Genomic DNA, 27,441 nt, shown 5'->3' with positions numbered 1-27,441 from the left:
TGCTGCACGGGCAGTGGGAGTCCTGGATGATCCCACGGACATGTGGCCCGTCCCCCGCTCCTTCCCTCACCCGTGGCAGCAATCCCAGTCTCTAGGGGAGGGAGTGAAGTTCTCTCTTACCCCGTGACAGCTCCTCTGAGTACGGCTTCAGCGTCTCTGCCCTCTGTCATTTGGCTGCTGTGGGTCTCTGACAATCTCTGTGTTACTAGGATTTTTTTGGTTGTAATTCAGTTCTTCCTTTGGTTGTAGTTCCTTTGGAGGGGAGAGAGTCCTGGTGAGCTCACTCCAGCATGTTGCTGACCTGGTTGGAGGAGGAGCTCAACAAGGAATGTCTCTCTCCTTTTCTGCTCCCTATTTCTTTTTATATGCAATTCAGATTGTGTTCTTTCTTAATAAATGAAAGCCTAATTTAATATTGATAATTTCATTTCTGAATCCATTTATTAATCTTATTTAGGGTCATTACTAGATTTGTACTTGTTTTTTAAAAAAATCAGTTTTTTAAAGCAGATTTCAGGTCACAGCAAAATTGAGAAGAAGGTCCAGGGATTCCCCATATAACACTCGGCCTCCACACATGTGTAGCTTCCCCCATTGTCAACATCCCCAAGCAGAGTGATAGATTTGTTACAGTTAATGAACCTGTAATTAACCTGAACACATCATTATCCCCCAAAGTCCATAGTTTACATTCGGGTTCACTATTGGTGTTCTATGTTTTAAGAGTTTAGATATGTATCTACCATTATAGTATTGTGCAGGGTATTTTCACTGATCTAAAAATCCTCTGTGCTCTGCCTGTTTATCCTTCCCTCTCTTCTGCAACTTCTGGCAACCACTGATCTTTTTTTGCCTTTTCCAGAATGTCATATAGTTGAAATCATATAGTAAGATAGCCTTTCAGATTTGCACCTTTCATTTAGTAATATGCATTTAAGCTTCCCCCATGCCTTTTCATGACTTCATAGCTTGTTTGTTTTTAGTGCTGAATGATAGTCCATTATCTGGATATATTAGTTTATCTGTTCACCCACTAAAAGATATCTTGGTTGCTTCCAAGTTGTAGCAATTATGAATAAAGGTATTCTAAACATCCCTGTGCAGGTTTTTGTGTGGACATAAGTTTTAAACTCCTTTGGGCAAATACCAAGGAGTGAAGTTGCTGTATCATATGGTAAGAATGTGTTTAGTTTTGTAAGAAATCACCAAAATGTTTTCCAAAGTGGCTGTACCATTTTGCACTCCTACCAGTAATGAATGAGTGTTCCTGTTGCTCCACATCCTTGCCAGTGTTTGATATTGTCAGTGTTTTGGGTTTTGGCCATTCTAATAAGTGTGTAGTGTTATCTCCTTGCTGTTTTAATTTGCATTTCCTGATGACATATGATATGCAGCATCTTTTTATTTGCTGATTTTCCATTTGTATATATTCTTTCATGAGGAGTCTGTTAAGATTTTTGGCCAATTTTTTAATTGTGGTGTTTATTTTCTTATTGTTGAGTTTCAAGAGTTCTTTGTATATTTTGAATAATAGTCTTTTATAAGATATGTCTTTTGCAAATATTTTCTCCCAGTCTATGCTTACCTTCTCATTCTCTTAATGTCTTTTGTAGAGCAGAAGTTCTTAATTTTAATGAAGTGCAGCTTATCAATTCTTTCTTTCATGGATTGTGCCTTTGGTGTCATATCTAAAAAGTCAGCACCAAACTCAAGGTCATCTAGGTTTTCTCCTATATTGTCTTCTAGGAGTTTTATCGTTTTGTATTTTACATTCAGGTATGTGATCCATTTTGAGTTCACTTTTGTGAAGAGTGTAAGGTCTGTGTTTAGATTCAGTTTTTTGTATGTGGATGTCCAGTAGTTCCAGCACCATTTGTTGAAAAGACTTGTCTTTGCTCCTATGTCAAATATCAGTTGACTTTATGTCGGTGGGTCTATTTCTGGGCTCTGTATTCTGTTCCATTGAACTATTTGTCTGTTCTTTTGCCAATACCACAATGTCTTGCTTATTGGAGCATTATAGGAAGTCATGTAGAGTCAGTCGTCCAACTTTGTTCTTCTCCTTCAGTATTGTCTATTCTGGTTCTTTTACCTCTCCATATAAACTTTAGAGTAAGTTTGTTGATGTCCACAAAATAACTTTGCTGGGATTTTGATTGGGATTGTGTTGAATCTGTAAGTAAAGTTGGGAAGAACTGACATCTTGGCATATTGAGTCTTTCTATCCATGAACATGGTATATCTGTCCACTTATTTAGTTATTCACTTTTGTTCATGAGGGTTTTGTAGTTTTCTTCATACAGATCTTGTACTTTATTTGTTAGATTTGTACCTAAGTATTTATCTTTGAGGGTGCTGATATAAGTTGTACTGTGTTTTCAATTTGGAATTCAACTTGTTCTTTGCTGGTATATAGAAAGCAATTAACTTTAATATATTAGCCTTATATCCTGCAGTCTTGCAATAATTACTTTCTAGGTTATTTTTTAGTTTATGTTTTAGGTCTGGATTCATTTGATTCATTCATTTAAGAAACATGCATTTTTAAATCACCTATTTTGTGTCTAGATATTGATTATGCACAGACAAGTAAGACATTGTATCTGCTCTTAAGAGGCTTACAGCTTGGTTGGGAAGATAGGCATATACACAGGCAACTGCAGTAAGATGTTTCAGTCTCTGAGAAATTTGCAGAATAGAGACATAAAAGTGAAAGTGATTGCTTCTCCCTGTGGGGCTGGCAGACAGGGGCCAAGGGACATTTCATAGAGGAGGTAACCCTTGAGCCAAGTCTTGAAAGAGGTGGGTGAAGTAATTGGGTGTGGTTCATTAAGGTCAAGAGGACCAATAGACTTGAAAGCTTGAAGCTCCGATATTGTCTGCTATGTTCTGCGAATTGCAAGCAGTTAATCAAGCCATTGAAAAGTAGATAAGACGTGGCTCATGGTGGACTGCCATTCTAAGGAGCTTGGACTTTATACCTTGGTCATTTGGAGCTCTGAGAGATTTAAGCAGTAACATGATTAGATGTGCATTTGGAAAAATCACTGACAGCATGTGGAGGATGGATTATTTGACTGGTAGCAGGAGGATCCAGTTGAGACTCTTAGCCACAGTTAGAAAAAAATATAACAAGGGCCTGAACTAAGGGGAGTAGCAGAGGATTATGGAAAGGAAGAGGCAGAAGTAAGAGATGTTAAAGAAATAGAATCTTTAATACTTGGTAGTTTTGTGGATATGAGGGGTAAGGCAGAAGTAGTCTAGGATGTTTTCCAAAGTTCCAAATTGAAATGGGGAATACAAGAGAAGGAGTCAAATTGGGCAGAAAAGCAGATGAGTTCAGTTTTGGATATGTTGTGGAACATATAGGTATAGAGATATTCAGTGGGCACTTGGATATAGAGGTCTTAGGGCTGTAGAGACATGTGGCAAGCTCATACAGTGATCAGTCTATCATCTTAACAAGAAGATAGAGCACAGTGGGTGGATCTGAGATGTATTTTGGAAAGAAAATCAGTAAGATTTGCTGTTGGATTAAATTGGTGGTAGTGGTGATGAAACGTAATGCAGCTAAAGAAGGAGTGTGTTGAGGGAAATTTATATTCTGAAATGTTTAATGAGAAAAGACAAAAAAAAATCTGAGATAAGGTTCCAACTGAAGAAGTTAGAAAAACTGAACTGAGTAAACCCAAAGAAAGCAGATGTAGAAAAATAATAAAAAATGTATTTAGAAATTATTGAAGTAGAAAACAAACAAATTACCTAGATATAATCTACAAAACCAAATATTGGTTCTTTGAAAACAACAAATACAATACATATCTGTTAAGATTGATTAAAAATAGAGTGGAGATGGCAAACAAACAAAAACGTTTGTAATGAAAAAGAACATAACTACAAGTAAATTAAAAATTAAACAAAACACAAAATAATACTGGGCCAGAAAGCTTAAAAACTAGTATGAAATGGGCAATTTCCTAGAATAATGTATCTTATCAAAATTGACTCAATAGAAATAGAAAACTATAAGTAAAACTGTAAGTCTATACAGATAGTCATTAAAAACATGAATAGGTGGTTAAGACAACCCACCAAAATACAAAACCAAACAAAACTTGATGGATCCAGATGGTTTTTTAGTCATGGTCTATCAAGCTTCCAAGAGATAGAAGCGAGTATCTTATACACATTGTTCTAGAAATAGATGAATGAACACATTTAATTAATTTTATGATAATAGGATGACTTAGTCATACTAGTCAAGGAGTTACACAGTTAAGGAGAGTGTGACAATGGCCTATAATTTTCTTATCCCACTTATGAATAGATGTGGAAATTTGAATAAAATTTAGTAAGCATAAATCAGCAATGTAGTTTTAAATCATCACATTAAGTTTTTCCAAGGAATGTAAATATGAATCAACATAAAATCCATTAACGTTGTTTGTTTGTTTGTTTGTTTTTTAAAGATTTTATTTTTTCTCTTTCTCCCCTAAGCCCTGGTACATAGTTGTATATTCTTCGTTGTGGGTCCTTCTAGTTGTGGTATGTGGGACGCTGCCTCAGCGTGGTTTGATGAGCAGTGCCATGTCCGCGCCCAGGATTTGAACCAACGAAACACTGGGCCGCCTGCAGCGGAGCGGGCGAACTTAACCACTCGGCCACGGGGCCAGCCCCTGTTTATTTGTTTTTTGAGGAAGATCAGCCCTGAGCTAACATCCGTGCCCATCTTCCTCTACTTTATATGTGGGTCGCCTACCACAGCACGGCTTGATGAGTGGTGCCATGTCTGCACCTGGGATCCGAACTGGCGAACCCGAGGCTGCTGAAGCAGAATGTGCGCACTTAACTGCTGTACCACTGTGCACCCCATTAACATAGTTTATGGTAACAGATTAAAGGAGAAAAATTGATTGTTCAGAGGTTGCAGATAAAGAATCCATTAAAACGTAAAATTTACTTATAATGAAAGTCTCTTTGCAAACGTGAAATAGAAGAGTACTTCCTTAACCTGTTGAGGGATTTCCTTCAGAAACTTTTATCATATACTGTATTTAATAGTGAAGCATTGGAAGCATTTCCTTTAAAGCCCAGGGATGAGGCAAGGATTTCTATTGCAACTTCTTTCTTCTTTCTAAGAAAAAGAAAAAACAAGAGCTGAAAAGGAAGAAACACTATTGTTGCTTGCAACGTGGCTGTCTACACAATATCCAAGAGAAGCTACAGACAGGCTAATTAGAATTTAAAAGATTTCAGCAAAGTGTCTGGAATCAAGATTAATATGCAAAAGTCTGTTACTTTTGTATAAACTCATAACAATAGAAAATGTACGATTTTTTTTTGTGTGGCTTTGTTTCTTTTTCTTATTTATTTTTTTTAGTGCAGTAACATTGGATTGTAACATTGTATGGCTTTCAGATGTCATCATAATGTATTTCAAATTCTGTGTAGATTACATCATGTTCACCACCCAAAAACTAATAGTCCGTCACCACACTTGTGAGCCTAATCACACCTTTTGCCCCCCTCCCTCTCTCCTTCCCCTATGGTAACCACCAATCCATTCTCTGTTGCTATGTACGTGTTGGTCGTTTTTATCTTCTACTTATGAGTGAGATCATACAGTATGTGACTTTCTCCCTCTGACTTATTTCGCTTAGCATAATACCCTCAGGGTCCATCCATGTTGTCACAAATGGCTGGATTTCATCATTTCTTATGGCTGAGTAGTATTCCATTGTGTATATATACCACATCTTCTTTATCCATTCGTCCTTTGATGGGCACCTAGGTTGCTTCCAAGTCTTGGCTATTGTGAACAATGCTGCAGTGAACATAGGGGTGCATGTATCTTTACACGTTTGTGTTTTCAAGTTCTTTGGATAAATACCCAGCAGTGGAATAGCTGGATCATATGGTAGATCTATTCTTAATTTTCTGAGGATACTCCATACTGCTTTCCATAGTCGCTGCACCAGTTTGCACTCCCACTAGCAGCATATGAGAGTTCCCTTCTCTCCACATTCTCTCCAACACTTGTTGCTTCCTGTCTTGTTAATTATAGCCATTCTGACTGGAGTGAGGTGATATCTCATTGTAGTTTTGATTTTCATTTCCCTGATAGCTAACAATGTTGAACGTCTTTTCATATGCCTGTTGGCCTTTTTAATTGGGTTGTTGCTTTTTTTGTTGTTGATGTATGAGTTCTTTGTATATTTTGGATGTTAACCCCTTATCTATATATGGTTTGGAAATATCTTCTGATTGTTAGCTTGTCTTTTCTTTTTGTTGATGGTTTCCTTTGCTGTGCAGCAGCTTTTTAGTTTTTTTTTTTTTTTTTAAAGATTGGCACCTGAGCTAACTGTTGCCAGTCTTCTTTTTTTGTCCCCCCCCAAATCCCCCCAGTACATAGTTGTATATTTTTTAGTTGTGGGTCCTTCTAGTTGTGGCATGTGGAACGCTTCCTCAGCATGGCCTAACGAGCAGTGCCATGTCCACACCCAGGATTGGAACTGGCGAAACCCTGGGCCACTGAAGTGGAGCACGCGAACTTAACCGCTCGGTCACAGGGCCAGCCCCCCAGAAGCATTTTAGTTTGATGTAGTCCCATTTGTTCATTTTTTCTTTTGCTTATTTTACCCGTCAGACATGGTACTTGAAAATATGCTGCTAAGACTGATGTCAAAGAGCATACTGCCTGTGTTTTCTTCTGGAAGTTTCATGGTTTCAGGTCTTACATTCAAGTCTTTAATCCATTTTGAGTTAATTTTTGTGCATGGTGTAAGATAATGGTCTACGTTCATTCTTTTGTGTATGGCTATCTAGTTTTCCCAGCAGCACTTATTGAAAAGACTCTCTTTTCTCCATTGTATGCTCTTGGCTCTCTTGTTGAATATTAGCTGTCCATAAATGTGTGGTTATTTCTGGGCTCTCAGTTCTGTTCCATTGATCTGTGTGTCTGTTTTTGTACCAGTACCATGCTGTTTTGGTTACTATAGCTTTGTAGTATATTTTGAAATCAGGGAGTGTGGTACCTCCAGCTTTGTTCTTTTTTCTCAGGAATCCTTTGGCTATTCAGGGTCTTTTGTTGTTCCATATAAATTTTAGGATTCTTTGTCCAATTTCTGTGAAAAATGTTTGAACTTTGATAGGGATAGCATTGAATCTATAGATTGCTTTAGGAAGTATGGACATTTTAACTATGTTAATTCTTCTGATATAAGAGCACAGAATATCTTTCCATTTCTTTGTATCTCCTTCGATTTCTTTCAACAATGTTTTCTAGTTTTTGGTGTACGGATCTCCCATCTCTTTGGTTAAGTTTATTCTTAGGTATTTTATTCTTTTTGTTGCAATTGTAAATGGGGTTACGTTCTTAATTTCTCTTTCTGCTACTTCGTTATTAGTGTATAGAAACGCAACCGATTTTTGTATGTTGATTTTGTATCCTGCAACTTGACTGTATTCATTTATTATTAAAGTTTTTTAGTGGGTTCTTTAGAGTTATCTGTATATAAAATCACATCATCTTGCAAAGAGTGACAGTTTCACCTTTTCTTTTCCAATATGGCTCCCTTTTATTTCTTCTTCTTGCCTGATTGCTCTGGCTGGGACTTCAAATACTATGTTAAATAAGAGTGGTGAAAGTGGGCATCCTTGTCTGTTTCCTGTTCTTAAAGGGACGGCTTTCAGTTTTTCTTTGTTGAGAATGATATTTGCTGTGGGTTTGTCATATATGGCCTTTATTGTGTTGAGGTATTTTCCTTCTATACCTATTTTAGAGTTTTTATCATAAATGGACGCTGTATCTTGTCAAATGCTTTGTCTGCATTTATTGAGATGACCATGTGATTTTTATTCTTCACTTTGTTAATGTAGTGTATCACATTGATAGATTTGTGGATGTTGAACCATCCCTGCGTCCCTGGAATGAAACCCACTTGATCATGATGTATGATCTTTTTAATGTATTGTATTAGATTTGGCAGTATTTTGTCAAGGATTTTTGGATTGATGTTCATCAGTGATATTGGCCTGTAATTTTCTTTTTTTGTGTTGTCCTTGTCTGGTTTTGGTATCAGGATAATCTTGGCTTCATAGAATGAGTCAGGAAGCCTCCCCTATGCTTCAATATTTTGGAAGAGTTTGAGAAGGATAGATATTAAGTCTTTGAATGTTTGATAGAATTCACTAGGGAAGCCATCTGGTCCTGGACTTTGCTTTTTTGGGAGGTTTTTGATTACTGTTTCGATCTAGTTACTGGTGATTGGTCTATTCAAATTCTCTACTTCTTCTTGGTCCAGTTTTGGAAGGTTGTATGTTTCTAAGAATTTACCCATTTCTTCTAGATTATCTAATTTGTTGGCATGTAGCTTTTCACAGTATACTCTTACTCTCTTTTGTATTTCTGAGGTTGTCCATTGTAATTTCTCCTCTTTCATTTCTGATTTTACTTATTTGAGCCTTCTCTCTTTTTTTCTTGGTGAGTCTAGCTAAGGGTTTGTCAATTTTGTTTGTCTTTTCAAAGAACCAGCTATTGGTTTCATTAATTTTTTCTATTGTTTTTTTAGTCTCTATTTTGTTTATTTCTGCTTTGATTTTTATTATTTCCTTCCTACTGCTGATTTTGGGCTTTGTTCTTCTTTTTCCAGTACCTTTAAATGCACTGTTAGATTGTTTATTTGAGATTTCTCTTCTTTGTTGAGGTAGGCCTGAATTGCTATAAACTTCCCTCTTAGAACCACTTTTGCTGTATCCCATAGGTTTTGGCATGTCATATATTAATTTTCATTTGTCTCCAGGAATTTCTTGATTTCTCCTTTGATTTCTTCATTGACCCAATCATTGTTCAGTAGCATTTTGTTTAATCTCCACATTTTTGTGGCTTTTTAAATTTTCTTCGTGTAGTTGATTGATTTCTAGTTTCATACCTTTGTGGTCAGAAAAGATTCATGGTATTGTTTCAATCTTCTTAAATTTATTGAGACTTGTTTTGTGGCCTAATAGGTGATCAGTCCTGGAGAATGCTCCATGTGTGTTGGAAAAGAATGTATTCTGTGGTTTTTGGATAGAATGCTCTATGTATATCTACTAAGTTCATCTGGTCAAATGTGTCATTTAAGGCCAGTGCTTCCTTGTTGATCTTCTGTTTGGATCATCTATCCGTTGGCATAAATGGAGTGTTAAAGTTCCCTACTATTATTGTGTTACTGTCTATTTCTCCTTTTATGTCTGTTAATAATTGTTTTATGTATTTAGCTGCTTGTATGTTGAGTGCATAGATATTTACAAGTGTTATATCTTCTTGTTGGATTGTTCCCTTTATCATTATGTAGTGCCCTTCTTTGTCTCTTGTTACAGCTTTTGTTTTAAAGTTTCTTTTGTCTGATATAAGTATTGTTACCCCCACTTTCTTTTCTTTGCCATTTGCATGGAATACGTTTTTCCATCCTTTCACTTTCAGTTTGTGAGTGTCTTTAGGTCAGAAGTGGGTCTTCTTTTTTTATCCATAAGGCCACCGTAGGCCTTTTGATTGGAGCATTTAGTCCATTGACATTTTAAAGTAGCTATTGATAAATATGTATTTATTGCCATTTTGTTAATTTTTTTTTCTGGGTGTTTTAGTAGTTCTTCTCTGTTCCTTTCTTTTTCTCTTGCTCTCTTCCCTTCTGGTTTGATGGTGTTCTTTAGTAATATGTTTGCTTACTTTTGTCTTACTTATTTGCTTACTTACTATAGGTTTCTGATTTGTGATTACCATGAGAATCCTAAATAATATTCTACGTATATAGCAATCTATATTGAGTTGATAGTCTCTTTAGCTTGACCTCTTTCTAAAAGCTCTACTGTTTTACTCCCCTCCTCCTACATTTTATATTTTTGAAATCACAACTAATCTCTTGTTTTGTGTGTGTCTGTCCATTACCCTCTTATCACTGAAGTAGATAATTTTAGTAGTTTTGTTTTCTACCTTCATATTATCTTCACAGGTGTTGGTCTGCTACCTTTGCTATATTTTTACCTCTACCACTGATTTTATTGCCTGATTTTTTGGATAATTTTCTTATCTCTATTTGTGGTCATTGCTTTCCCACTTAAATGAGTCCCTTTAGCCTTTCTCATAGAACTGGTTTCTTGGTGATAAACTCCTTTAATTTTTGCTTGTCTGGGAAGCTCTTTATCTTTCCTTTCATTCTGAATGACAACCTTGATGGATAGAGTATTCTTGGCTATAGGTTTTTTCCTTTTAGCACTTTAAATATGTCATGCCATTCTCTTCTTGCCTGTAGGGTTTCAACTGACAAGTCCACTGATAGCCTTATGGCCTTTCCTTTGTATGTCAATTGTTGTCTTTCTCTTGCTGCTTCTAGGAGTCTCTCTGTATCTTTAATTTTGGGCATTTTAATTATAATGTGTCTTGGTCTGGGCCTTTGGGCTTATTTCGTTTGGAGCTCTCTGTGCTTCCTGTACTTGGATGTCTGTTTGTTTCCTTAGGTTAGGAAAAATTTCAGCTATTATTTCTTCAAATAGATTTTCTTCTCCTTTGTCTCTCTCTTCTCCTTCTGGGACACCTGTAATACGAATGTTAGTGTGCTTGATATTGTCCCAGAGTTACCTTAGACTGTTCTCATTCGGTCTAATTCTTTTTTCTTTTATCTCTTCAGGTTGGGTGATTTTTCTCTAGTCTTTCGTCTAGCTTGCTGATCCATTTTTCTGTATTCTCCACTCTGCTATTGAGTCCTTCCAGTGAATTTTTCATTTCCAGTATTGTATTCTTCATTTCTGATTGCTTCTTTTTTTTATATTTTGCAATTCATTATTCATGAGCACACTGTATTCATCCAGTTTTCTCCCAATACCTGTGAGCATCATTATGATTTTTTGTTTGAACTCTTTGTCAGAGCACTTATTTCTGTTTCATTTAGTCCTTTCTGGGGTTTTGTCCTGTTGCCTTGTTTGGAATGTATTCCTTTGTCTCCTCATTATGCCTCTTTCTCTGTGCTTCTGTATTAGGTGAGTTGGCTTTGTCTCCTGATCTTGGAGAAGTGGCCTTATGTAAGAGATCCCTTTTGAGGCCCAGCAGTGCGCTTTCCTCTTGTCAGCAGTCCAAATGATCCAGGAGTGACCCCTTTGTGGGCTACTTGTATCCTTCTGCTGTGGCAGGGTTGCTCTTAATGCAGGTACCCAGGGAGTATAGTCTTTCCTTCCCTGGCCTGCTGTTTGTAAATCTGGTTTGGGGAGCCTCAGCACCGTTGGCTACAAGGTCTAACAGCACACTCCTGTTGCAGTTTTCCTCTTAATTGGGTAGGTACCCAGTGTAGCTGGTTGCTAGGCTCAGGGGTTTACAGTTGCTATAGGCATCAGGCCTATAAGGCTGTTGTCAGTTCTCTTAGGAGTACACCTGAGTGGGGCTGGCCCTAGGCACGGGAGCACTCAATTGTTTCAGGCTTTGGGAGGTGGGGCTGATCCTTTTTATGGGTATTTGTGAAGCACAGGTCTTCTGCCACTGATAAGCCTCACCCCCCGACAGGACCACACACACTGTCAACACAGTCCTGGTCCATGCACACTTCCCAACCCTCTGGAGTGTAACCCAACGCCCCACTGCAGAGGCCCTCACCTCTCCACCAGTGCCCCCCACAGTTGTCCTGGTTCTCAGACAGGCCCTGCCCCACAGAGGTGGACACACTTGCCTGCCTGTAGAGGATCAAGGCACTGAGTCAATGCAGGCCGACAAGTTGCCTGAGGGCTTGCTGTTAGGTGGGGCTGGTCCCTAGGGCAGGCTGCCTGCCCTGGCTCAACTAGGTTAAATCTGCACTCGAGTGGGTGTGGCAGACCCCTGGGATAACAGGCTAGGGGAAGAACTTCAATGGTGTCTGCCTGTGTCAGCACTCCTGGACTAGGTGACAACAATGGCCACCACCAATGTTTCAGTCTCTGGAGAGGTCTCTCTTCTCACCGAGATGCATGCAGAGCCTACCGGGTGAGTCTCTTTTCACCAAAGGACAGTCAGCCTTCTTTCTGGTGATTTTAGGTTGCTGAGACGGGTGAGTTTGTGCCTGGGCCCTTTAAGACCTGGGTCTTTTTGGCTTTTGTCCAATAGCTTTTCTAGGGGTATTCCCTGCTGCCATTAATGGTCAGCAAAGCCAGATAGTAAGACCCTCGTCTTAGTTGTGCTGAGTCTGAAGAATGCTTATAGTAGTATCAGCCCCTGCTAGTGCCTCACTTCTCCAGGGAGGGCTGCGTACCTTAGGGATGGCTCCCACCTGGCTGGCTGAGAAACTCTCCTGCTCCTGAAGGTGGCTTTTTTGTCTCCAGAAGGAATTTCTGCCTCTTTTGCCTTAGTCAGGATTGTCCCTTGTTGTGGGGGTTCTTTTCATCCAGTTTTCAGTTTTCTATCCACGGTAATTTTTCCAAAAATAGTTGTAACCTGGTTGTGTTTGTGGGAGGTGATGAGTTCAGAGTCCACCTATGCCGCCACCTTGATGAGATGCCTGAAAATGTACTATTTTGAAGATAATATCAGTGATAGCTGCGTAAGTTAGTATGTCTTTGAATCAATCTAACAAGATATGTAACAGAAAGTTTTAAAAAATTATTGGAAAAAAAAAAGTGGACCCAAGTAGATGGAGAGAGAGATACTGTTTTCACAGGTTAGGAAACACAGTGTTGTAAAAATGTTATTTCTTTCCCAAAGTAATAGTACATGTGCTGTAATTTCAGTTTAAATCTCAACAGGATTTTTCTGGGAACTATACAGTTGGAACCTAAAATTCATAAAAGGCAGAGTAAAGGGCCAAAAATAGGCACGGCAATTTTGAATCAAATAAAATGGTAGACTTCTTGTTGTAGATAGAAAGATTTAAAACAGCATGGTATTGAGGTAGGGAGAGACAGATATAGTGGTGGAGCACAAGTAAGAGCCTAGAAACAAACCTACATATGTGTGGGAGCTTGTTATATGTGAAAGATAGCATTATAAATCTGTGGGAAATCTATGTTGAATACAAAACCATATTCAGTAAGTGGTATTGGACAATTGGCCACCTATGTAGGGAAATACTAAACAAGAAACCTACCTGATTCTGCACTCCTAAATCAATTCCAAGTAAACAAAAGACTAAAAGTCAAAAGTAAAACTATAAAACTTATAGAGAAAAATAAAATCTTATGACATATAAAGATAGAGAAAGGGATTCTTAAATAATACACATACAATCATAAAAGGAAAAGGTTGATAAATTTGAATATATTAAAATCAAGAACTTACAGCTATCAAGGAAATGCAAACCAAACCTGCAGTGAAACACTGCCTCACACACACCAGGATGGCTAGAATAAAAAAGTCAGATAATAACAAGTGTTGGTGAGGTTGTGGAGAAATTGGAACTCTCCTTGCACTGCTATTGATAATGCAGAATAGGGCAGTTGCTTTGGAAAATGATCTGGCAGGTCCTCAAAAGGTTAAACATATGGTTACCACATGACCCAGCAATGCCACACCTAGGTATTTATAGGACAGATAGAGCCAAGAGAAATGAAAAGATATGTCTACACAAAACCATACACACACATGTTCATAGCAGCAGTAGTCACAATAGCTAAAAAGTGGAAACTCAAATGTCCTTCAGCTGATAAATGGGTAAGTAAAATGTTTATGAATAAATAAAACATTTCATACAATGGAATATTTTTTACAATAAAATGGAACCAAGTACTGATACATGCACTGGATAGACCTTGAAAACATTATACTGAGCGAAAGAAGTCATTCATAAAAGACCACCTATAATTCCACTTACTTAAAATGTCCAGAATGGGCAAATCTGTAGACACAAGGTATGTTAGTGGTTGCCTTAGGGCTGGGGGGAATAGGAGGTTACAGCTAAAAGGTATGAAGTTTCTTCATGAGATGATGAAAATGTTTGAAAATTGGTTAATAGTGATGGTTGCCCAATTCTGTGAATTGAATTGTGTACTTTAAATGAGTGAATTGTATGGTATTTGAATTATATTTCAGTAAAGCTTTAAAAAAATCAGGAACCTTTTGTATGGCAAAAGATACCATAAACCATATTAAAGAAAATCCACAGACTTGGAGTAGTTATATACAGCTATATATATATATATATATAAAGTTGGAAAAGGCTCACCATCCAGAATAGAAAAAGAACTCCTAAACATTAATAAGAAATTGACAAACATCCTACTAGTAGATGGCCAAAGATTCAGGCAGTTCACCTAGGAAGAACCCAAATGGCCGATTAAGAAGTGGAAAGATGCTCAGTTTCAGAGAGGTGCAATTTAAAATAATGGTGAGATACAATTTTACATCCATCTTGTTGGTTCTAGTAAACAAGACTGCCTTAGAATATCAAGTGTTGGCACAAACGTTGGGAAATGGAGGGGGCCCTTTCATTGCTGGGGGAAGTGTAAATTGATACGACTTCCTTGGAGAATGGTCTGACAATAGAAAGTCAGGTTGCATGTGGGCCTACCCTGTGACCTAGTTGTGCTAGAGCCACTCTTGTGCCTGCTGCAGTGCCTTTTGTGAGACAGTAGGAAGAACCTAGCTGGGCTCCTCAGCCTGGGATAACCCAACTGTAACACAGTTGTGTGCTGTACAGTTCAATGGAATAGGTCCACAGAGATAAATCTCAGAATGTCAAGCAAAAATAGCACAAAGATATATCCTAAATATTATTTCTACCATGTTTTCAAATGCAATGTCAGTAATTATATCTGTTTATGTATCCACATGTAGTAAAAGTACACAAAACATGCATGGATAGTGGTGCTTGCCCATTTAAGAACTGGGGTTGCCTCTGGGGAGAGTGGAAAGGATATTATTTCCCATCTCCAAGGACTCTTGTAAGGACAGACAAGTACACAGCCTGGCTTATTACGAGTGGTTGCTGTTAGTTCTTAGGGGCTCTTGGTGCTTCTTTTTCTCTCTAAAATTTAAAAGCTAGTACTGATTGTTTTGATTGGGTTTTTTAGTGTTGTGGTAAGTCTGCTCATATAAGTGCTCATTGTGTGTCAGGTACTGTTCTGGGGACCCGTGGCCAGGGCTATCGCAGTGAACCAGACTGGCCAAATCTCGGCTTTCCTGGAGCTCACAGTGCGGGTTAATAGACAATAAACAAGTAGAAAATTAGTTGTACTCTTGACTGGCACTAAACAGTGTGAAGGAGGTAAAGCATGCACTGAGAGACTAGGGGCTGAGGGTGGTCAGGGAAGGCCTCTCTGAGGAGCTACTACCTGGAGACCTGTATTATAAGAGCAAACATACGGAAATTTGGGGGGAAATCTTTCCAGGCATAGGTAAACACCTTCAGACATGTATTAATTAAAAAATTCCAAAAAGAGGGGCCGGCTCCGTAGCCGAGTGGTTAAGTTTGCGTGCTCCGCTGCGGCGGCCCAGGGTTGGGATCCTGGGCGCGGACATGGCACTGCTCGTCAGGCTATGTTGAGGCGGTGTCCCGCATCCCACAACTAGAAGGACCTGCAACTAAGATATACAACTATGTAGAGGGGGGTTTGGGAAGATAAAGCAGGAAAAAAAAAAAAAGAAGAAGAAGATTGGCAACAGTTTAGCTCAGGTGCCAATCTTTAAAAAAAAAAAAAAAAATTCCAAAAAGAGTAAAATACTTAGAAATAAATTTAGCAAAAGAACTGCAAACCATATACTTTGAAAACTACAAAACATTGTCAGAATAAAGAAAACCTAAATAAACGGAGAGGCATCCGAGGTTCACGGACTGGAAGACAGTATTGTTAACGTGGCAGTACTCTCCAGACTGATCTATAGATTCAGTGTAATCCCTCTCAGAATCTCAGCTAACTGCCTTGCAGAAATTGACAAGCTGATCTTCAAAAATAGAAAGGCCAGTGTGGCCAGAGCCCAGTGAGGGAGAGGGCGAAGTTGGTAGAGATACAGTCATTGAGATTGGTAGGGCGTCTGGATCATGAAACCCTGTGGGCCGTGACAGGGAGCTGTCACTGACCTCATCCTAGGTCTAGTGGGAAGCCTTAGAAGGGTTTTAAGTAGAGGAGTGATAAAATTCAATATTTATTGAGTGCCTATTCTGTGCCAGGTGCTGGGATGGGCATGAATATGGCAGTGCACAAGACAGAATGTTGAATAAATGGAATTCAGCTTCTCACTAGTAGGAAATGAGAGCGTCCTCAGTTTATTTTCTTATGTGTTGGCATATATTTGTGTCATATTACTAACCTACTTAAAGATTTTCTTAAGTGATATGGAAGTAGCAAATATTCACTATGGAATAATTAGAAGATTCATACCAAAAGAGAGAATGCATATCTTTCAAGATCTTACCCTTTGGAAATAATGACAGTTAACATTTAGTGTTTTTTCCTTCTAGTCTTTTGCATGGATTTATGATCAAACACTTCTGAGGTTCAGTAATGAGTGACCCCCTCACCCCCTCAACGCCATTAAAGGAAGTAAAAGTGAGAATCATAGGTTTTCTTTCGGCAAGTCAGTCCGTGAGTTTTCTGATTACTTCCTTTCAGGTGGAGCTGATCAGAATAATGTTCAGCATCAACCCCCTGGAGAACCTGAAGCTGTACATCAGCAGTCGGCCTCCCCTGGTGGTCTTTATGATCAGTGTAAGCGCCATGGCAATAGCTTTTCTGACCTTGGGCTATTTCTTCAAAATCAAGGAGATTAAGTCACCGGAAATGACAGAGGTATAGTATACATTCTAAGTTTTTTTCTCAAGTTGGCTGGACCTTATAGAGTGGGAAAACACCTTTGGGCTCTCCACATACTTTTCTTTGGTTGTGACTTTTTTTATCCCAGTAAGAAAGATCAGTATCTATTCAGAGTTCTCTGTCTTCCTTCTCCCTGTGACTCTCTTTGTTAGGAAATATCTAGTCAGATAGTTATTAATTTAAATAATGCTCCCAGTTTCAGTTAGACTGTTTCAGCAAAGAAACGTGTATTTTGGAGAATATATTTGTAAAATGTTTGTGTCAAGAAGCTATAGAACTAGCTTCTTTGATATTTGCATTAAATTAGTTCATTACAATTTTTAAAAAGTAAATGTTTGTTATTTTAAAGCCACATATCATGGTGAAGTTTTATCGGCTCTACTAATAGCTTTTTCATTGAATAAGAAGAGATCTGAAAGAAATTAGAAAGCGGGATCTTATTTCCAAATATATGTCTTTTTTTTTTATCAAGGAAAACTTCAGTTATCTACAAACTTGCCTTCTGGATTTTACATTTTGGTCAATATAAATAAATTATTAGGGCTTTGCTCTTTAATCCTTAGTCTAGGCGTAATAGAACACTCAATGCAGATTTTATAAGATGTGTATTTTTACATATCAGAAAACAATTAAAAGTTAATAATTTCTGTTTAATAAAGGTGAATGTCAATATACCTATTAATAAATTTACATGTTAGAAATTATGCTGAATTAGTGATATGGTGAATTTACTGGTAGATAAGGTTTCATTTAGGACAAACTAGTTCCTGTCTTGGTAGATCCTTGAGGCCCGTCTTACACTTTTTCCTCTTGGATATGTTCCTTGATGGGAGTGGGAATGAGAGTAGGGATTGAAATGACTTTGTTGTCGCGTTGTCTGTGCCTTGTGTGGGAGAGGAGAGTTCTATGCAGTGTAACGGGGATAGTGGCTTTCTCTTGAGCTCCCTGGGATTCCTGATCATAGATGCTCTTGGGAGGAGGCCCCACCTTCACACTTGAACTCTCTAACAGTTAAAATAACAAGCTTTAGCTATTTCTACCATGGAACCCTTTCAGAGAGTTTCTTAACCAAGAGACGTACTGGCTGGCTTAATTCTCCCTTTTATGACCCTGCCTGAGTCTTTAAAGGTTGTGCAAACAGGCTGCACCCACGTTAGGGCTTAAAATGACCATTCCAGTCACAACCAAAGCTCTGCAGCATCCTGGCATTGCTTTCCCTCAGAGCTCCATGTTCGACACTTGGCCAAGGCCAATGTTTAGGATGTAGCTTGGATAATTAGCCCTTAATAATCAAAATGGGGACTGACATTGGCTTTGGCAGACTGTCCAAAATTGACTTGAGCTCTACAGAAGAGCAATGCCAAGATGCTGCAGAACTTCGGTTGTGATTAATTTAGTGATTTTATTTTCAAATAAGGATCCCGGGTATATGGGAAGAGTTTTGGCATGTGAATCAGAAAACGTAATCCTGATTCTGCCTTCAACTGTGGAATTAGAGAGTCCCTAATTTGTTCTGGGCCTCAATTTCTTTATGTCTAGAATATGAAAGGATGAGACTGGAACGTTCATTTTCAGCCCTAATGTTCTTGAATGGTCTGCTGAGTTTGTAGATGTTAGGGAAAATGTAGTTCAGTTGCAGTCTTACTGAAGGCCATACACTGATATGCTGACGCTGGAAAGGTAGACTTGCTCAACTGCCTGGGGATTGCTCCGTTGGCATTTTTAATTAACGCTAGTGTTATAATAATCGAAAGTGTAAACTTGGTTTGTCTTCACATTTGCAACTTTTTGTAGACTAATGTTGCTTAAGAGAAAGAAGTTAGACGTAACAGCCTAGGTTAGGTTTATCATTGCTGTTTCGGCTTGAGTTTCTCTTTGGGTTTCTGCTAAAATTAAAACAGACCCTGGTGGGTACTTTACTATGTTGGCATCAGTTTAACCAGGAAATAATTGGCTGTATGTGTTGTTAAAAACTGCTTATGATTTAACTGTCAGTCCAGGGTGTAGATTTTCTCCTTCCCCTTGAAATTCTTCCTGTTCTAAGGTGGCATCCAAAATCTGTGATGAGGGGAGAAAGTACCACATATGCCTTGGTGTGTACTGCAGTTTTGCATTCTAGAGAAAGAAAACAAGATGTATAGAATTACCTTTTGAGGAATTATTTTAAGGCAGCCTTATTTTTTAAGAAAATAACTAATTGTAACTGCTAAATGAGTTTGGATTAATTTGATTCTGAGATTAGATTATTTTCTGTAACTATAATACACTGTTACGGTTTTTACGTTTTCTTGAATAAGTTGGTTTAGTCTCACAGCATATTTAATCTCTCATGCCAATGAAGTGTTTACATTTTAGATTATGAATATGAGAGTGGTTTGGGAAACCACACTGCTATGCTAGTGCGAGAGGCTGATGGCTGTATTGTCATTGTTACTTTAAATGATTGACTCTGAAGTGTAGTTTTCCCATTGTGGTGTGATGCCCCACTTAGGGTCATGGCTATATGGCTGAAGTGACAGCACTTTCAGACCACTTACACTTGTTTCTCTCCATTTCATTTTACTGAAGGATTGGAATACTTTTCTGCTGCGGTTTAATGATTTGGACTTGTGTGTATCAGAGAATGAAACATTAAAGCATCTCACAAATGACACCACAACTCCGGAAAGCACAATGACCAGCGGACCGGCCAGAGTGTCTACCCAGTCCCCACAGGCCCTGGAAGACTCAGGCCCAGTTAACATCTCAGTTGCAATCACCCTAACCCTGGACCCACTCAAACCCTTTGGAGGGTACTCTCGCAATGTCACCCATCTGTACTCAACCATTTTAGGGCATCAGATTGGACTTTCAGGTATGTGAGTGTTTGTCAGTTTCCTTTCAGACTTTCTCAGGCAACAACTATTACAAGACAGAGTATTAGCAGTGTATGGTTATACTCATGAGACTATTTTTTATTTTTGCATGTGTCTCCTCTTTTGTTGAGTTTGAACTAAATGAAGTCAAGAAGGAACCATTTCTACTATATCTTTAGTTAATAAAGTGCTTTGTACACAGTAGGCTCTCAATAAAAGCCTATAAGAATGAGAAACTAGGAAGAAACTATAAGGCCTATTTCTGGTCTTAATATTTACAAACATAAAATTTTTATTCAGGTTTATCATGTTGGAGTTTTCAATACACACTACAAATATTGCTGTTAGTTTACAGATTTTTGAATGCCCACTATTAGCTTAACACTGTGCTAGCTACTAGAAAGAACTAGAAAAAGCCTAAGATCTGGTCTCTTTCCTTTGGAATATTGGGATTCTGGAAGAGAGTAGGATAATGGGAGTTCATATTTATCAAGCACTTAGAGTAGTTCCTGGTACAATGGATATGCTATATAAGTGCTTGTTAAATAATACTAAAAATAAACATCTGTCAAAACCTTGAGCACTGCCCTTTGACCAGTACTAAACCTGTTAGAGACTGTAAGTGATTTAGGAGAAGGTTGACAAAGTAAGGGAACCTGGAAAGGCTTTAGGCCAGAGACCTGGGCCTTGGAAGAATAGTCTTTGGTTCTTTGGTTACCAAGAGCCCTTTAAACTCCTTAAGGAAACTTGGGAGTGTCTGCCAGCCTCCTCTTGGCTGTTACAGGCGAGAGCTATTCCCATGGTAGAAAGGCTCAGGGCGACTTCCGGGTTTTCCGTGTAGTGAGTGAACCTCCTTCTGCTCTGGTGTTGTAATACCTTGGTTTTCATTTAAGCTTCACCACTTACTGGTCCCGTGACCTTTCTTAAGTCTGTTAGACCCTCTGAACCTCAATCTACTCATATGTAAAAGGGCAACAGTAACACTTCTTTGCTCATGTTTTTGGGATAAGGGTAGATTTTAAGTGAGACAATACATGTAAAAGCAGTTTGAAACGGTAAGAATGCTGTACAAATGCTGAAGCAGTGGTGGTGATAACTCACCCGGCCCCCAGCCTTCCGACTTGGGCGCTGCCGGGGCTCTTGCCTGGCCTTTGCAGGTGCTGGCTGAAAGTGGTTGCTCTCCCTTTGCCATTTTGTGGCTCTACTAGGTCAGCAGGCTCAGAGTCTGGCTCAGAGATCTCACAAAGGCAGATATCCTGCTTCTGTGGGCTAATGGGTGATTCCTGAGTGGGTTTGATTTCAGGATTCATTCAAATCCCAGAGAATAATAAATACATGAGTTCTTACCTTTAATTACAAAAAAAAAAAACCAAAACGATTTCTCTTTCATAGGCAGGGAAGCCCACGAGGAGATAAACATTACCTTTACCCTGCCTGCAGCTTGGAGCTCAGACGACTGTGCCCTTCATGGTCACTGTGAGCAGGTGGTGTTCACAGCCTGCATGACCCTCACAGCCAATCCTGGTGTGTTCCCCGTCACCGTGTAAGTGGTCTCCAGAGCCCAGTAGCTGTGTGTGAGAAGCTCCGTTTAGCGTGAATATGACTGGGATGCTTCAGCAGCAGATTCGCAGGATGGCTTGCATTGTACTTTGTGGAACTGCCACTCCTCAGACCTGTCTAAAGGGTTATTTGATTTAATCTGGAATTCTAAAGGTGGAGCTTCTACATATAAATACTAGAAAATGAGTGCTTCACTCAGGTAGTAAAAGCATGTGGCTGTTGTTGCATGTTCGTAGGCTGCCTTTCCCATCACTGGAAGCAGCACGTCACAGAAAAGATAAGTAAGAGCTGATCCTATGACCAGAATGATGCATAATTAAGGCTTCTGAAAGAGAAAGGTTTTGTTCATCTCCATGATCTAGAAAGAGTTATTTTTTAAATTGAGAGCATAAATTGAACCTTATTTTCTATGAAACAGTTACTAATTCTGAAGCTTTTGCTTCATATTTTTTGAGCAGCCATCAATGTTATTGCTTGGCCTTTAAGGGTTTTTTTTTTTTTTTTTTTGTCTTTTTCTATAAAGGACATAATGATCTATAGATACATGAAATACACAAGGTGTAGCCTATTTAAAAGAATTCTGTGCTGAATCCTTTTAAAATAATAATTATCCCAGGATTTCTCTATTTTAGACATTTGGAGGTTTTTAGGACAAGATCAGATAAGTCAAACCTTATTTGCTGTTGGTTGTTATATCTGATGGAGAAGTTTCTATGTAAAACTTCCAGTTATAACTAAGAATTTAGATAATTTGAGAAAATAGGCTTAAAAGGAGCAGGTCCCTCTTTGGCCACATCATATGCGAGGGGACTGTGGGTTGAATTCCAAAGGCAAAAATATGACACCCAAAGCCTAAATGTCAGATGCCTATTGCTTATAGTGTTATTGTTAATTAAAAAAAAAAAAAATCCCTGAACTAAAAACATAGTGATACTTATCTCAAGAAACATGTATGTCTCTTATTTCTCCTTTCCACACATGTGGCTATGCTCAGTGTTATGACAGGGACCTTGGGGGAGACACAAGTAAATGTCTCAGGCCACTGAGCATGTGTCTGTCCCTCTCTTCCCCTGCAGACAGCCACCGCACTGTGTTCCTGACACATACAGCAATGCCACGCTCTGGTACAAGATCTTCACAACTGCCAGAGATGTCAACACAAAATATGCTCAAGATTACAATCCTTTCTGGTGTTATAAGGGGGCCATTGGAAAAGTCTATCATGCTTTAAATCCCAAGCTTACAGTTATTGTTCCAGATGTAAGTAAGAAAAAGTGTGTGTGTGTTTGTCCCCGGGAACTGAGGAGGCCCTGTTTACCTCCTTGGGTTAGCTCAGCCTCTGCCATTCTAGATTTCTAGCTGGGTTGGGAGACTAAGTGGAGTGGTGGTGGAGACTCGGAAAAACACACCACCTTTTGGTTAAGAAAACCCTGCTTTTGTTCTTGTTTTCCATTTTGTTCAGCAGCAGTTGTCATTGAGCAGCTGTGGTGTGCCTGACTCATGGGAGTGACAAGAGATGCTTGCACAGTGTTACTCATGCACACAGATACTCACAGGGCAGTATTGGGCTAGTGTCAGTATGAGCTTTGGAATTCAGAAAGTTAGACATAAATCGGAGGAGATGAATCTTTGGCTGGATATTGAGGGCTATATGGGATTATACTTAAAGAGGCAAAGAGAGGAAGACACAGTAATCTAGACTGTGGGGTAATATGCTCGTTTAGCTTCCCGCTTAGACTTGAGCCCATTTTTAAAAGACTGCACTGATTTTTGGTAAATGCTCGTACTTTTCTTCCTGTCAGTATATGTTAGGTAGATTTCTTTTTGCCTGGTCCTTTTTTCTTATGTCTCATTTTTATCAAGTTGTAGAAATTGGTAGGCTGGGGGCATTTGAGTGAGCTCAACATTTTCAACCAGGGACTTGTAAAAGTGAGAAGAAGGCAGAAGGAAGGAAGCTGCCTCCAGGGAGAGGTGATGTGCAGAGGCCTTCCTGGGGGGAGGGCGGGTGACAAGGAGTTGGGAACACAGGCTTGGACTGTCAGCCATGCAACTTGAGGGCTGTCAAAGGATGTAAGAGAAGATTAGGGGTTAAAGACTGCGTCTCTGGAAGCTTCTCAGGGGAGGAGACCTGTGGGAGAGGGGTTCGGGCAGTGTGGGGTGCAGAAGCCGGGGCAGAGGGCTGCTTTAAGAAGGAGTGGGTGGTCTCAGGAACACCATGTCTTCACCTGATGAGATCCAGTTTTCATAGTTTAGAAGACAAAAGGGGAAGCCGCCTGTTCCGGTTTAAGAATTGCAGTTGAGGCGAGTCTGGAGGCTGTGAACCCTGTTTCCAGAAATGTAGCATTAAGATCTTTCAGTAACTCAATGCAGATGTTTTTGGTTTATTTTCTTTATTTAGGATGACCGTTCATTAATAAATTTGCATCTCATGCACACCAGTTACTTCCTCTTTGTGATGGTGATAACTATGTTTTGCTATGCTGTTATCAAAGGCAGACCCAGCAAATTGCGTCAGAGCAATCCTGAATTTTGTCCTGAAAAGGTGAGCAGTGGATGGGGTCTGGCCCAGCATTTTGCTAGAGATCTCTGTATGCAGAAAGTCCCAGTTAGTCCTTATTCCATTTATTGTGGGTGGCATCTTTCCTTCAGAGAAATCAGTTCCTGTCTTTTTATCAGAAGTAGTCTACCTTCAGCCTAAATTATGATACTGGATTTTCAACTATATTACCCAAGTCTTAGCTGGTTAAAGGTACTGATTGTTCTCAAATCCCCATTGCAGAGCAACTGACCCTGGAAGGCTGCCTCCCCTCCACTTTCGTCAGCTTGAGAAATCATCTCACGGACTGCTGAGCAGGGTTCCAAAACAGTTAACTTTGTATCTCAGCTGAGTGGTTCCATTAGATCAGCTGCTTTTTGCAGGAGACTTTTAGATTTCTATTCTTTCCTTCCTACGTGAGACTTTTTCTTAGGGATTTAGTAATTCCCCTGCCTGATAGATCTATGCAGTATGGCTCCCTAGTCTTTGGGTTGGGACCCGAGCCCAGTAAGGGTACTAGTGGGGCTGAGTTACCTGGGCTTTGGTCTGTGACTGGATTGCTCATCTTGCTTTTTTCTAGGTGGCTTTGGCTGATGCCTAATCCCACAACTGCCTGTTTTCTGAGAGAACCATAATCGTTGCCTGCTGAACCCAGCCTGGCCCTGGACACTCTGTGAATACGTTATCTTGTGATGTTGGGTTATTCCAGCCAAAGACCTTTTTCAAGTGCCTGTAACTGATTTGTATATATTTATAGAGATCTATTCAGAAATTGGTCCAGTGATGCACGTGCTTTGCACTGGGTGCAGCCAGAACCCTTCAGCCTCATCCGTGGACTTGGTGGGATGATTCCACGTGGCGCCAGAGAGGATCCGTGGTCTCACTGCATTGGAGAGGGCCATGCTGTCTTTACCAAGGTCACGGGCGTTTCATTACTGGTGGGGTTGAGGTCTGCTTTGGTTCTTGTTTCCGCCCGATATGTACAGAATGTTCAAAACAGTCTGCACCTTTGATATGATACTGCATTTCCAAAGCCACCGGTCTATTTTGTGGATTTTATGTGTCTGTGGCTTAATAATCATAGTAACAACAATAATACCCTTTTCTCCATTTTGCTTGCAAGGAAAGATATCTATCTTTCTAAGTTTTTTTTGAAGACAAAAATAAAATAGTCACATTTTAATACTACTCTAGTTAGGACAAGACTTGTGCTTTTATCTTGAGTAAAAGGCTAAATATTTAAAAGTCACCTACGTGGTAAAGATCTAAGTTTCATTTTCCACATGGATGATGAGGAACCTGGTCTTGTTTGAGTTGAGTTGGCACAGAATATTCCACTGTCTTTCTACTTTATTGTCCCCTCCATTATAAAAGTTAAAGCAGCTTTCTCACTCAAAAAGGCTTAAAAATTAAGTAAATGGCTCTAGAGTAGAGTAAAACTAGCTATTCTGTTTTCTGGAATGCACATGGTAGAAGAGAGAATGATGATTTGGTTTAATAGTTATGAAAGGGTTTCCTGTTTTCTTTGAAGAGGGAGTGGATTTTCCTTCCTCCTCCTTCTCTTTTTTTTGTATTTATTTTTATGCAATTAATTTATCTTCAGAAGGAAAATGGCAGCTAGTAGGTCAGTGACTTTATGAAAACGATGCTTGTAAATTTGAAGGAAAGCAATTCTCATTTGCCGTTTGTCAGGAAAACCAAAAGTGTTTTTCTTTCCTTTAATATTTCTATAATCTAATTCCTTTATCCCTTTTTCTTTCTAATCTATCTTCATTTAAAAAAATCGTGTGTTATCTTTTCCAGTCCTTTCTTGTTACTTGTATTCTTACTGTTTTTCTGTGTCTTAATAGCTCTTTGCCTTAATAACTTGTCATTAATGACTTCTGTGTTCTCCCAAGCAATGTTATAGCAGAAGGGCAATTAAAATCTTGGGCATGACTGGCAGCACTTCTTTTCCTTAACTCCAGGTCTATAGTCTGTTATAAATCAGAATCAGTCCTGCAGTCTGAAATATATTGGCCTAGAACGAAATTTTATCCCAGGCATTCTTTTTTTTTTGGTGAGGAAGATTGGCCCTGTGCTAATATCTGTGCCAGTCTTTCTCCACTTTGCATATGGGACCCTGCCACAGCATGGCTTGATGAGCAGTGTGTAGGTCTGCACCTGGGATTGGAACCCATGAAACCCAGGCCACTGAAGTGGATCGTGTGAACCTAACCACCACACCACTGGGCTGGCCCCTCCCAGGCATTCTTGAATGGAAAACAATTGTGGGCTTTTATCAATGATTGTTAATCACAAGAGTAACTTGGTATGTTAATATTCCTTTCTTCCTTTTACTACATTTCAAGCGCAGTAATCATACTTGTCTATCCAGTTTTTTTGTATTATGAGTTACTTACATGGTGCATGGCTAACCTGTTAATTTAGTTTTCTCTTTAGAGACTTTGAGACTCTTACAAGACAAGATTGAGAAAGAGCCATTTGGCTTGGCTTTTAGAAACATCAATATCATTAAGAACAGATTTTAGGTTAAGTTGCTACTGAATTATTAAAATCCCAATGAAGCAGAACTATAGGGATAGATTTATAACTGGGAGAGTAACATAAAAGGAGAAAGGCGAAAGTCAGTTTCACTGGTTTGTTCAATCCAGCTTTTTTGCTGATATTAGTTACCCTTGTTTGAATTACAGGGAGTGGCTGGAATCTGTAAGCAGGGAGGAAGGACACTGTTAGGCATGAGGAAAGGAAGTGCCAAAAATGCCTGGACAGTATGACTTGTCATGAGGCCAGGACACACACTTTAAAATCCAACATCCACCCTAACAGGTAATTCTCAAAGATGTAACTGAAATCCAGAGTCAGTCAGCTATATAAAGGAAGGCTGGGGAAGAGGAGAGGCCCTGGGGCCTGGGCAAAAGAGGTCTAATAACTGAAGAGACTCCACTGAGTGTCTGGAAGTCCAGAGGACCTATTACTGTCTGGGCATTTACAGACAAGGCCCGATCCCCCGCTGTATCTTGCTGGGGGACCTCAGGATTAGAAGAGTATCACGAACAGGGCCCGTTTGCCATTCAGAGGCGACCCTGCTGGGACCATCGGCTCATCCTCAGGCATCTTGGACTGGAGGTCCAATAAAAGGTCAGCAACTTACTATTAAAATGATTGTTTCAGATCATATTGATCTCTTTCCTTTTTCCTTTTGTCCTTTCACTCTATGACTTGAATCAGTTTTGATTCTATTTGTAAGTTTTTCTTGTCATAGGAACCTGCCATTTCCGTTGCATCCTCTCGGGCGGTCTGTAGGGATTCAGTCCCCTGGTTCTGCAGCCCTGCTGCAGGCACTGTGGGGTTGCGAGGGCCAGTGGATCCATTTCACTTACCTTGCTGCATGATGGTCAGTAGCTGATCTGTTATGGCATTCACTCTCAGATTAATTTTCCGTATTTGAACTATGTGCATATGTGCTTTACAGAATAAAACATCTGAATTTATTTGCTGTATCTTTGTTTCCTCCAGTCTGATGAGTGTTTTCTAAAGGAAGAACATACGTGAAAAGTAATTGAGGGTTTTTTGCAAGCTGTTCTTTTGAAGTGTCACCTATCATCAAGATGAGGGGTGGGCAATATTTCCTACTAAGCTGGTGTCGCTAAGCACATGGGTCTTTTCCCTGAGAGTACAAAACCTCTTCTAGTGTATTGGACCAACAAGTATTCACGGACCTGACCCAAATCCTGCCTCGGAGAAGTA

General features: G+C 39.3%; 1 protein-coding gene across 4 annotated transcripts in view; it reads left to right on the top strand.

The window, feature by feature from the left end:
- TMEM248 (transmembrane protein 248) overlaps window positions 1-27,185 on the top strand; it is a 71,467-nt gene extending 44,282 nt beyond the window's left edge. For all 4 annotated transcript variants that reach the window (XM_023655527.2, XM_023655526.2, XM_070231781.1 and 1 more), the window contains exons 2-7: window positions 16,540-16,716; window positions 19,309-19,594; window positions 20,988-21,138; window positions 22,232-22,415; window positions 23,554-23,697; window positions 24,272-27,185. In XM_023655527.2, the coding sequence (XP_023511295.2) occupies window positions 16,558-16,716; window positions 19,309-19,594; window positions 20,988-21,138; window positions 22,232-22,415; window positions 23,554-23,697; window positions 24,272-24,292 (945 nt within the window). In that variant the 5' untranslated portion in view covers window positions 16,540-16,557 and the 3' untranslated portion in view covers window positions 24,293-27,185. The remainder of the gene's footprint in view (window positions 1-16,539; window positions 16,717-19,308; window positions 19,595-20,987; window positions 21,139-22,231; window positions 22,416-23,553; window positions 23,698-24,271) is intronic.
- Window positions 27,186-27,441: the final 256 nt, after the last annotated feature.

The sequence above is a fragment of the Equus caballus genome, chromosome 13, assembly GCF_041296265.1.
Source record: "Equus caballus isolate H_3958 breed thoroughbred chromosome 13, TB-T2T, whole genome shotgun sequence".
NCBI classification, from domain to species: domain Eukaryota; kingdom Metazoa; phylum Chordata; class Mammalia; order Perissodactyla; family Equidae; genus Equus; species Equus caballus.
The sequence above is the reverse complement of the archived record's forward strand: the minus strand, read 5'-3'. Positions and strand labels throughout refer to the sequence as shown.